Source organism: Salmo salar, chromosome ssa07 (genome assembly GCF_905237065.1).
Source record: "Salmo salar chromosome ssa07, Ssal_v3.1, whole genome shotgun sequence".
Lineage (NCBI taxonomy): Eukaryota > Metazoa > Chordata > Actinopteri > Salmoniformes > Salmonidae > Salmo > Salmo salar.
Genome location: NC_059448.1, coordinates 1,027,501 through 1,039,833, shown reverse-complemented (window position 1 = coordinate 1,039,833; position 12,333 = coordinate 1,027,501). Strand labels below are relative to the sequence as shown.

General features: G+C 52.3%; 1 protein-coding gene across 1 annotated transcript in view; it reads right to left on the bottom strand.

Annotated features, from left to right (window-relative positions):
* camta2 (calmodulin binding transcription activator 2) overlaps positions 1 to 12,333 on the bottom strand; it is a 108,647-nt gene that overhangs the window by 63,147 nt on the left and 33,167 nt on the right. The window contains exons 8-12 of the mRNA XM_045722568.1: positions 12,185 to 12,325; positions 9,466 to 10,337; positions 8,107 to 9,291; positions 3,631 to 3,757; positions 718 to 852 (exon numbers count right to left, since the gene is read on the bottom strand). Of these exons, the coding sequence (XP_045578524.1) occupies positions 718 to 852; positions 3,631 to 3,757; positions 8,107 to 9,291; positions 9,466 to 10,337; positions 12,185 to 12,325 (2,460 nt within the window). The remainder of the gene's footprint in view (positions 1 to 717; positions 853 to 3,630; positions 3,758 to 8,106; positions 9,292 to 9,465; positions 10,338 to 12,184; positions 12,326 to 12,333) is intronic.

The following is a 12,333-nucleotide window of genomic DNA, read 5'->3' as shown; positions in this document are numbered from 1 at the left end:
CAAGGAGGACCTACAGCAACACCTAGATCTGTCCCCAACCAAGGAGGGCCTACAGCAACACCTAGATCTGTCCCCAACCAAGGAGGGTCTACAGCAGCACCTAGATCTGTCCCCAACCAAGGAGGGCCTACAGCAGCACCTAGATCTTCTGCACAGATTCTGTCAGACCTGGGCCCTGACAGACCTGGGCCCTGACAGTAAATCTCATCTACACTGATTAAAGTGGATTTAACAGGTGACATCAATAAGGGATCATAGCTTCCACCTGGATTCACCTGGTCAGTCTGTCATGGAAAGAGCGGTCATTCTTAATGTTTTGTCCACTCAGTGTGTGTTGTGTGTTTTGTGTGAATAGAGAATCTAACCATGGTTGCAATGACAGGCTATAACTCAACACTTTACTTCCATACGTCTCCAACAGGCTGGGTAGAGAGGACATGTTCTGTGTGTGTGTGTGTGTGTGTGTGTGTGTGTGTGGTAGCTACTCACCATCCAGGGACAGCCAGTCCAGCTGTGAGCTGGGTAGAGAGGACATGTTCTGTGTGTGTGTGTGTGTGTGTGTGTGTGTGTGTGTGGTAGCTACTCACCATCCAGGGACAGCCAGTCCAGCTGTGAGCTGGGTAGAGAGGACATGTTCTGTGTGTGTGTGTGTGTGTGTGTGTGTGTGTGTGTGTGTGTGTGTGTGTGTGTGTGTGTGTGTGTGTGGTAGCTACTCACCATCCAGGGACAGCCAGTCCAGCTGTGAGCTGGGTAGAGACGAGGCATTTCTAGCTCTGTATTCAAACAGAACAGATGAAGAGACAGACCCACTGTCCTCCACTATATGAAGAGATACCAACCCTGCCTCGTGGGCTAAAGGAGAAGGAGAGACAGAGAGAGAGAGAGGGAGGGGAGGAGGTGGGAAGACAGAGAGAGGTAGGGGAGGAAGGGAGAGAGGGAGAGAGGGGGAGATGAGGGAGAGGAGGTGGGAGAGGAGGGGGAGAGGAGGGTGAGAGGAGGGTGAGAGGAGGGTGAGAGGAGGGTGAGAGGAGGGTGAGAGGAGGGTGAGAGAGAGAGGAGGGGGACAGAGAGAGGAGGGAGGGAGGAGGGGGGAGGGAGAGAGAGGAGGGGGAGATGAGGGAGGGGGAGAGGGGGGGATGAGGGAGGGAGGAGATGAGGGAGGGAGAGAGGAGGGGGGAGAGGGGGGATGAGGGAGGGAGGAGGGGGAGGGAGAGAGAGGAGGGGGAGATGAGGGAGGGGGGAGAGGGGGGATGAGGGAGGGAGGAGATGAGGGAGGGAGAGAGGGGGGAGAGGGGGGATGAGGGAGGGAGGAGGGGGGAGGGAGAGAGAGGAAGGGGGAGATGAGGGAGGGAGGAGGGGGGAGGATGGAATTAGAACATCAGTTAAAGTCCAGAAGTTCAGGGTGTTGAGGAAGAGGAGGAAAACCAGAGATCATTCAACCGATCAGGATGAAGTCAAAAAGTTAAGACTGTCCTCCTCTCCTTTATCAGATCGCTGCTTCCAGAGAAGAGAGGTAAAGGGGAACTTCTGTTGTGTTGAATGAACAACAGGTTTTAGCCAGTTCTCTCGCAGCCGGTGTGTCTAATATAGAGGAGTGAACAATCTTTAAAACTTATTCATAAACAAGAACGATTCATTCTTGAGCTGGTGCCTCCAGCGCCCGAAGAGACAAGGAAGCAGTATGTGAGGAGGGAGGCGGAGGGAGGAGGGAGGAGGGAGGCGGAGGGAAGAGGAGGGAAGAGGAGGGAGGGAGGCGGAGGGAAGAGGAGGGAGGCGGAGGGAAGAGGAGGGAGGGAGAACAGCTGTGGAAAACGACCAAACATTCAACAGTAACAACCATTCTGCCACCTAGTGGACACAGTAACAACCATTCTGCCACCTAGTGGACACAGTAACAACCATTCTGCCGCCTAGTGGACACAGTAACAACCATTCTGCCGTCTAGTGGACACAGTAACAACCATTCTGCCGTCTAGTGGACACAGTAACAACCATTCTGCCGCCTAGTGGACACAGTAACAACCATTCTGCCGCCTAGTGGACACAGTAACAACCATTCTGCCGCCTAGTGGACACAGTAACAACCATTCTGCCGCCTAGTGGACACAGTAACAACCATTCTGCCGCCTAGTGGACACAGTAACAACCATTCTGCCGCCTAGTGGACACAGTAACAACCATTCTGCCGCCTAGTGGACACAGTAACAACCATTCTGCCGCCTAGTGGACACAGTAACAACCATTCTGCCGCCTAGTGGACACAGTAACAACCATTCTGCCGCCTAGTGGACACAGTAACAACCATTCTGCCGCCTAGTGGACACAGTAACAACCATTCTGCCGCCTAGTGGACACAGTAACAACCATTCTGCCGCCTAGTGGACACAGTAACAACCATTCTGCCGCCTAGTGGACACAGTAACAACCATTCTGCCGCCTAGTGGACACAGTAACAACCATTCTGCCGCCTAGTGGACACAGTAACAACCATTCTGCCGTCTAGTGGACACAGTAACAACCATTCTGCCGCCTAGTGGACACAGTAACAACCATTCTGCCGTCTAGTGGACACAGTAACAACCATTCTGCCGTCTAGTGGACACAGTAACAACCATTCTGCCGTCTAGTGGACACAGTAACAACCATTCTGCCGTCTAGTGGACACAGTAACAACCATTCTGCCGTCTAGTGGACACAGTAACAACCATTCTGCCGTCTAGTGGACACAGTAACAACCATTCTGCCGTCTAGTGGACACAGTAACAACCATTCTGCCGTCTAGTGGACACAGTAACAACCATTCTGCCGTCTAGTGGACACAGTAACAACCATTCTGCCGTCTAGTGGACACAGTAACAACCATTCTGCCGTCTAGTGGACACAGTAACAACCATTCTGCCGTCTAGTGGACACAGTAACAACCATTCTGCCGTCTAGTGGACACAGTAACAACCATTCTGCCGTCTAGTGGACACAGTAACAACCATTCTGCCGTCTAGTGGACACAGTAACAACCATTCTGCCGTCTAGTGGACACAGTAACAACCATTCTGCCGTCTAGTGGACACAGTAACAACCATTCTGCCGTCTAGTGGACACAGTAACAACCATTCTGCCGTCTAGTGGACACAGTAACAACCATTCTGCCGTCTAGTGGACACAGTAACAACCATTCTGCCGTCTAGTGGACACAGTAACAACCATTCTGCCGCCTAGTGGACACAGTAACAACCATTCTGCCGCCTAGTGGACACAGTAACAACCATTCTGCCACCTAGTGGACACAGTAACAACCATTCTGCCGCCTAGTGGACACAGTAACAACCATTCTGCCGCCTAGTGGACACAGTAACAACCATTCTGCCACCTAGTGGACACAGTAACAACCATTCTGCCGCCTAGTGGACACAGTAACAACCATTCTGCCGTCTAGTGGACACAGTAACAACCATTCTGCCGCCTAGTGGACACAGTAACAACCATTCTGCCGTCTAGTGGACACAGTAACAACCATTCTGCCGTCTAGTGGACACAGTAACAACCATTCTGCCGTCTAGTGGACACAGTAACAACCATTCTGCCGTCTAGTGGACACAGTAACAACCATTGTGTGTGTGTGTGTGTACCTACCAGGACAGTAGCTCCTCAGTACTCCAGGCTGGATCAGTGAAGCGGGGACGATGCTCTGGTCAAACACACAGCTGTAACGTCCAGTAGCCTCCAGCCAGGGTCCTGTTATCAACACCTTCACCCCACCCTGGTAGATATATAATATACAAACACCTTCACTCCACCCTGGTAGATATATAATATACAAACACCTTCACTCCACCCTGGTAGATATATAATATACAAACACCTTCACTCCACCCTGGTAGATATATAATATACAACACCTTCACTCCACCCTGGTAGATATATAATATACAAACACCTTCACCCCACCCTGGTAGATATATAATATACAACACCTTCACCCCACCCTGGTAGATATATAATATACAACACCTTCACTCCACCCTGGTAGATATATAATATACAACACCTTCACTCCACCCTGGTAGATATATAATATACAAACACCTTCACCCCACCCTGGTAGATATATAATATACAACACCTTCACCCCCACCCTGGTAGATATATAATATACAACACCTTCACCCCACCCTGGTAGATATATAATATACAACACCTTCACTCCACCCTGGTAGATATATAATATACAACACCTTCACCCCACCCTGGTAGATATATAATATACAACACCTTCACTCCACCCTGGTAGATATATAATATACAACACCTTCACCCCACCCTGGTAGATATATAATATACAAACACCTTCACTCCACCCTGGTAGATATATAATATACAACACCTTCACTCCACCCTGGTAGATATATAATATACAACACCTTCACTCCACCCTGGTAGATATATAATATACAAACACCTTCACCCCACCCTGGTAGATATATAATATACAACACCTTCACCCCACCCTGGTAGATATATAATATACAACACCTTCACCCCACCCTGGTAGATATATAATATACAACACCTTCACTCCACCCTGGTAGATATATAATATACAACACCTTCACCCCACCCTGGTAGATATATAATATACAACACCTTCACTCCACCCTGGTAGATATATAATATACAACACCTTCACCCCACCCTGGTAGATATATAATATACAAACACCTTCACTCCACCCTGGTAGATATATAATATACAACACCTTCACTCCACCCTGGTAGATATATAATATACAACACCTTCACTCCACCCTGGTAGATATATAATATACAACACCTTCACTCCACCCTGGTAGATATATAATATACAACACCTTCACTCCACCCTGGTAGATATATAATATACAAACACCTTCACCCCACCCTGGTAGATATATAATATACAAACACCTTCACTCCACCCTGGTAGATATATAATATACAAACACCTTCACCCCACCCTGGTAGATATATAATATACAAACACCTTCACCCCACCCTGGTAGATATATAATATACAACACCTTCACCCCACCCTGGTAGATATATAATATACAACACCTTCACCCCACCCTGGTAGATATATAATATACAACACCTTCACTCCACCCTGGTAGATATATAATATACAACACCTTCACCCCACCCTGGTAGATATATAATATACAACACCTTCACCCCACCCTGGTAGATATATAATATACAACACCTTCACTCCACCCTGGTAGATATATAATATACAACACCTTCACCCCACCCTGGTAGATATATAATATACAACACCTTCACTCCACCCTGGTAGATATATAATATACAACACCTTCACCCCACCCTGGTAGATATATAATATACAAACACCTTCACTCCACCCTGGTAGATATATAATATACAACACCTTCACTCCACCCTGGTAGATATATAATATACAACACCTTCACTCCACCCTGGTAGATATATAATATACAACACCTTCACTCCACCCTGGTAGATATATAATATACAACACCTTCACTCCACCCTGGTAGATATATAATATACAACACCTTCACTCCACCCTGGTAGATATATAATATACAAACACCTTCACCCCACCCTGGTAGATATATAATATACAAACACCTTCACCCCACCCTGGTAGATATATAATATACAAACACCTTCACTCCACCCTGGTAGATATATAATATACAACACCTTCACTCCACCCTGGTAGATATATAATATACAAACACCTTCACTCCACCCTGGTAGATATATAATATACAACACCTTCACTCCACCCTGGTAGATATATAATATACAACACCTTCACCCCACCCTGGTAGATATATAATATACAAACACCTTCACTCCACCCTGGTAGATATATAATATACAACACCTTCACTCCACCCTGGTAGATATATAATATACAAACACCTTCACTCCACCCTGGTAGATATATAATATACAAACACCTTCACCCCACCCTGGTAGATATATAATATACAAACACCTTCACTCCACCCTGGTAGATATATAATATACAACACCTTCACCCCACCCTGGTAGATATATAATATACAAACACCTTCACTCCACCCTGGTAGATATATAATATACAACACCTTCACTCCACCCTGGTAGATATATAATATACAACACCTTCACCCCACCCTGGTAGATATATAATATACAAACACCTTCACTCCACCCTGGTAGATATATAATATACAACACCTTCACTCCACCCTGGTAGATATATAATATACAAACACCTTCACCCCACCCTGGTAGATATATAATATACAAACACCTTCACTCCACCCTGGTAGATATATAATATACAACACCTTCACTCCACCCTGGTAGATATATAATATACAAACACCTTCACTCCACCCTGGTAGATATATAATATACAAACACCTTCACTCCACCCTGGTAGATATATAATATACAACACCTTCACCCCACCCTGGTAGATATATAATATACAACACCTTCACCCCACCCTGGTAGATATATAATATACAACACCTTCACTCCACCCTGGTAGATATATAATATACAACACCTTCACCCCACCCCTGGTAGATATATAATATACAACACCTTCACCCCACCCTGGTAGATATATAATATACAACACCTTCACCCCACCCTGGTAGATATATAATATACAACACCTTCACTCCACCCTGGTAGATATATAATATACAACACCTTCACTCCACCCTGGTAGATATATAATATACAAACACCTTCACCCCACCCTGGTAGATATATAATATACAACACCTTCACTCCACCCTGGTAGATATATAATATACAACACCTTCACTCCACCCTGGTAGATATATAATATACAACACCTTCACTCCACCCTGGTAGATATATAATATACAAACTATTAGTCTTCATTTGATAATCTTTCTCTGCTCAGGATTAGATTAAGGATTAAGTTAATTTGATAATCTTTCTCTGCTCAGGATTAGATTAAGGATTAAGTTAATTTGATAATCTTTCTCTGCTCAGGATTAGATTAAGGATTAAGTTAATTTGATAATCTTTCTCTGCTCAGGATTAGATTAAGGATTAAGTTAATTTGATAATCTTTCTCTGCTCAGGATTAGATTAAGGATTAAGTTAATTAGATAATCTTTCTCTGCTCAGGATTAGATTAAGGATTAAGTTAATTTGATAATCTTTCTCTGCTCAGGATTAGATTAAGGATTAAGTTAATTTGATAATCTTTCTCTGCACAGGATTAGATTAGGTTCATTTGAACATCTTGTACACATACAGAAACATCCATAACATGTGATCTCATAAATACAGCCAAATATATAATCAATATAAGGTCAATAAATAGGCCATGATCAATAGGCCTCCCCCATCTCACCTCCCCCCTCTCCCCCATCTCACCTCCCCCCTCTCCCCCATCTCATCCCCCCTCTCCCCCGTCTCACCTCCCCTCTCTCCCCCGTCTCATCCCCCCTCTCCCCCGTCTCACCTCCCCTCTCTCCCCCGTCTCACCTCCCCTCTCTCCCCCGTCTCACCTCCCCTCTCTCCCCCGTCTCACCTCCCCTCTCTCCCCCGTCTCACCTCCCCTCTCCCCCGTCTCATCCCCCCTCTCCCCCGTCTCATCCCCCCTCTCCCCGTCTCACCTCCCCTCTCTCCCCCGTCTCACCTCCCCTCTCCCCGTCTCACCTCCCCTCTCCCCCGTCTCACCTCCCCTCTCTCCCCGTCTCAGCCCCCTCTCCCCCGTCTCAGCCCCCTCTCCCCCGTCTCAGCCCCCTCTCCCCCGTCTCACCCCCCTCTCCCCCTCGCCCCTCTCCCCGTCTCACCCCCCTCTCACCCCCTCTCACCTCCTCTCCCCTCCCTCTCCCGTCTCACCTCCCCTCTCCCGTCTCACCTCCCCTCTCCCACCTCCCCTGTCTCACTTCCCCTCTCCCCTGTCCCACCTCCCCTCTCCCACGTCTCACCTCCCCGTCTCCCCGTCTCCCCTCTCCCCGTCTCACCTCCCCGTCTCACCCCCCTCCCCTCTCCCCCGTCTCACCCCCCTCTCCCCCGTCTCCCCTCTCCCTCGTCTCACCTCTGGGTAGGACCACTCGGGGGAGAAGTCTGTGATGGTTGCTAGGCGTTGTAGTTCAGTCCCGTTGTTAGGGGGAAGAGGGGGGAAAGGGAGGAAGGAGGACGATGGGGTGGGCTGAGGAGGGACCATGTAGCGAACCCCCGTAGGGAACAGGCCGCTGGGCGCCGGGACGAGGACCGAGGCCTGCGCGTTGGGGGCGTCGGCGTCTGCGATGAGCTCCGAGATGAGGTCAGGGAACTGGCTGTCGAACGATATCTCTAGCTCCTCCGACCTTTGACCCGTGTCCATGGGCGTGTCCTCCGCCTCGTAGCCACGCCCACTCTCCTCCTTTACTCTAACCCGCCCGTTAGCCACATTGGTCACGTTAACATTACCCGTAGCGGAATTAGCGTTAGCACCGTCGTTGACGTTAGCAAACGGGGACTCTAAGGGAGTCGATTGGCTGAGTCTCTGGTGAAGGCGTAAGAGCTGCCTCCCTCTCTCTCCTTCCACCTCCCTCTGTCTCTCTCCTTCCACCTCCCTCTCTCTCTCCTGACTCTGCAGACGTCTGCGTTGCAGCAGGAGGAGTTGAGAGCGGTAGTTCTGGGTGGAGTTACAGCTCATAGAGGTCACGGGGTGCTGGAGTCGCTGCTGGAGCTCTTTGGGCTCTAGGACGACCGATGGCTGCTCTCCGTCCTGCCTGTGAGGCTGCTGATTGGGCGCCGTCTGCTGAGCGGGAGGGGTCTGCTGCGTTTCGTGGCGAATCAGGAGCAGCGATGATGATGCTGCTGCTGCTGCTGCTGCTTTTCTGTGGTGTTGCCCCGACGACGACGACGACGGCGACGGCTGGGGGGATTGGCGTCGCTGGAGGAGAGCCAGTTTGGTGGGCGGGTGCCCTTCTTCTCTCCCCTCCTGCCTCCGTCTTTCTCTCTCTCCATCTGCCTCCCCCCTCTCCCCCTCCGTCTCCCCCAGAGGACCCAGGCCCAGCGCCGATTCCAGACACAGAGGCAGGAGTGAAGGGGCGGAGTGGGACGGAGAGAGGGACAGAGAAAGGGATGGAGGGAGGGAGGAAGACGGGGCGGAGTGGGACGGAGAGAGGGACAGAGAAAGGGATGGAGGGAGGGAGGAAGACGGGGCGGAGTGGGACGGAGAGAGGGACAGAGAAAGGGATGGAGGGAGGGAGGAAGAAGGGGCGGAGTGGGACGGAGAGAGGGACAGAGAAAGGGATGGAGGGAGGGAGGAAGAAGGGGCGGAGTGGGACGGAGAGAGGGACAGAGAAAGGGATGGAGGGAGGGAGGAAGAAGGGGCGGAGTGGGACGGAGAGAGGGACAGAGAAAGGGATGGAGGGAGGGAGGAAGAAGGGGCGGAAGTCTGGAGCACCTCTCTCTCTTCATTCTTCCTCTCTGCCTCAGAAGAGAGGGACGAGAGAGAGGAGGGAGGGGATGAGCAAGGGGGAGGGGAGGTGGGGGAGAGGGAGAGAGCGAGGGAGGGTGCATGTGGGGAGGAGGAGGGGGGAGGAGAGGGTGAGGAAGGGGGGAGAGTGCCTCCGTAGGTCTGACCCTGTTTAGGACTGTTCAGAAAGGAGTCCGGATCAAAGACAGGAGGTCGACGGGGCGAGGGAGAAGGGGCGGCAGGAGGGAGAGGGTGCAGGAGGGACGGAGAAGGGGACGGAGTGAGGAGTAGTCCCCCTATAACGGGTGAGGACAGGAGGGTGAGGCTGAGAGTAGCCACCCCGGGGGTTGTGGGAGAGGGGGTGTCCGGTTTAGGAGGGACGGGGGAGAGTAGCAGCTGACCTGAATGGGTTAGAGACACACTCGACTCCCGCTCTCCTCCACCCTTTGTCCCGATTACCCCCGCCGTAGTCATGACGATCACCGCATTCTGCGGCAGGGCGACCGTCGTCAGGCCCCGCTGGTCGCCATAGAAACTGTTGGCGGTGCCGTTGCTGACGGCGATGGTTGCTGTGCGGTGAGCCTGAGGGGGGGACGAGGAGGAGGAGGAGGAGGGAGGAGAGGGGGAGGAAGAGACTCCCTCAGGTCTCCCTACAAGGCTGGTAGACCCTCCAAGCTTTACCTGGGGGTGTGTGTGTGGGGAGGGTTTCTTCTCGCCGCCTGCAGGGATGTCTCCCCCTCCTGTCTCCCCCTCAGCCAGGGGTGAGGCTGACATGGCAGGGCGAGTAGCGGGCAGTTTGGGGGAGATAATGCGATGTTTGGTGCTGTTACAGCGGTGGGGAATGTTAGCTCCAGGAGACGCTGGAGGAGGGAGGGAGGGAGGGAGGGAGGAGAGGGATGAGGGAGGAGAGGAGAGGGAGGAGAGGGAGGAGAGGGAGAGGAGGGAGGAGAGGGATGAGAGGGAGGAAGGAGAGGGAGGGAGGAGAGGGAGGAGAGGGAGGGAGGAGAGGGATGAGAGGGAGGAAGGAGAGGGATGGAGGAGAGGGATGAGAGGGAGGAGAGGAGAGGGAGGAGAGGAGAGGGAGGAAGGAGAGGAGAGGGAGGAGAGGGACGAGAGGGAGGGAGGAGAGGGATGAGAGGGAGGAGAGGAGAGGGAGGAGAGGAGAGGGAGGAGAGGGATGAGAGGGAGGAAGGAGAGGAGAGGGAGGAGAGGGAGGAGAGGGACAAGAGGGATGAGAGGGAGGGACGAGAGGGACGAGAGGGAGGAGAGGAGAGGGAGGAGAGGAGAGGGAGGAGAGGGATGAGAGGGATGAGAGGGAGAGGAGGGAGAGGGAGGAGAGGGAGGGGATGAGAGGGAGGGACGAGAGGGACGAGAGGGACGAGAGGGACGAGAGGGACGAGAGGGACGAGAGGGACGAGAGGGAGGGAGGAGAGGGAGGGAGGAGAGGGAGGGAGGAGAGGAGGGAGGAGAGGGAGGGAGGAGAGGGAGGGAGGAGAGGGAGGGAGGAGAGGGAGGGAGGAGAGGGAGGAGAGGGAGGAGAGGGAGGGAGGGACGAGAGGGAGGGACGAGAGGGACGAGAGGGACGAGAGGGACGAGAGGGACGAGAGGGACGAGAGGGACGAGAGGGAGGGAGGAGAGGGAGGGAGGAGAGGGAGGGAGGAGAAGGAGGGAGGAGAGGGAGGGAGGAGAGGGAGGGAGGAGAGGGAGGGAGGAGAGGGAGGGAGGAGAGGGAGGGAGGAGAGGGAGGAGAGGGAGGAGAGGGAGGGAGGGACGAGAGGGAGGGACGAGAGGGACGAGAGGGAGTGAGGAGAGTGAAAGAAACAGAACATACAGAATACATTGCAGTCACAGTGGTCCCCAGTCACAGTGGTCCCCAGTCACAGTGGTCCCCAGTCACAGTGGTCCCCAGTCACAGTGGTCCCCAGTCACAGTGGTCCCCAGTCACAGTGGTCCCCAGTCACAGTGGTCCCCAGTCACAGTGGTCCCCAGTCACAGTGGTCCCCAGTCACAGTGGTCCCCAGTCACAGTGGTCCCCAGTCACAGTCGTCCCCAGTCACAGTCGTCCCCAGTCACAGTGGTCCCCAGTCACAGTGGTCCCCAGTCACAGTGGTCCCCAGTCACAGTGGTCCCCAGTCACAGTGGTCCCCAGTCACAGTCGTCCCCAGTACTCACAGTGGTCCCCAGTCACAGTGGTCCCCAGTCACAGTGGTCCCCAGTCACAGTGGTCCCCAGTCACAGTGGTCCCCAGTCACAGTGGTCCCCAGTCACAGTGGTCCCCAGTCACAGTGGTCCCCAGTCACAGTGGTCCCCAGTCACAGTGGTCCCCAGTCACAGTGGTCCCCAGTCACAGTGGTCCCCAGTCACAGTGGTCCCCAGTCACAGTGGTCCCCAGTCACAGTGGTCCCCAGTCACAGTGGTCCGCAGTCACCGTCGTCCGCAGTCACCGTCGTCCGCAGTCACCGTCGTCCGCAGTCACCGTCGTCCGCAGTCACAGTCGTCCGCAGTCACAGTCGTCCCCAGTCACAGTAGTCCCCAGTCACAGTAGTCCCCAGTCACAGTAGTCCCCAGTCACAGTAGTCCCCAGTCACAGTAGTCTCCAGTCACAGTAGTCTCCAGTCACAGTAGTCTCCAGTCACAGTAGTCTGTAGTGTTTGGCTATACTGCCCTCCAGTGGTAACATGTACCACCCACACTCACACAGATTTACCCAGTGTGGAGCTGCAGAGACAGGTGTGGGTGCGAGGCTGAGGTTTGGTCTGCTGTGACTCCAGGATCTGTTGAGCCAGTTGTTCTATAGAGAACTCTGATGATCCATAACCTTCTCCACCAGACCACTTAATGCTGTGGACTAGAGAG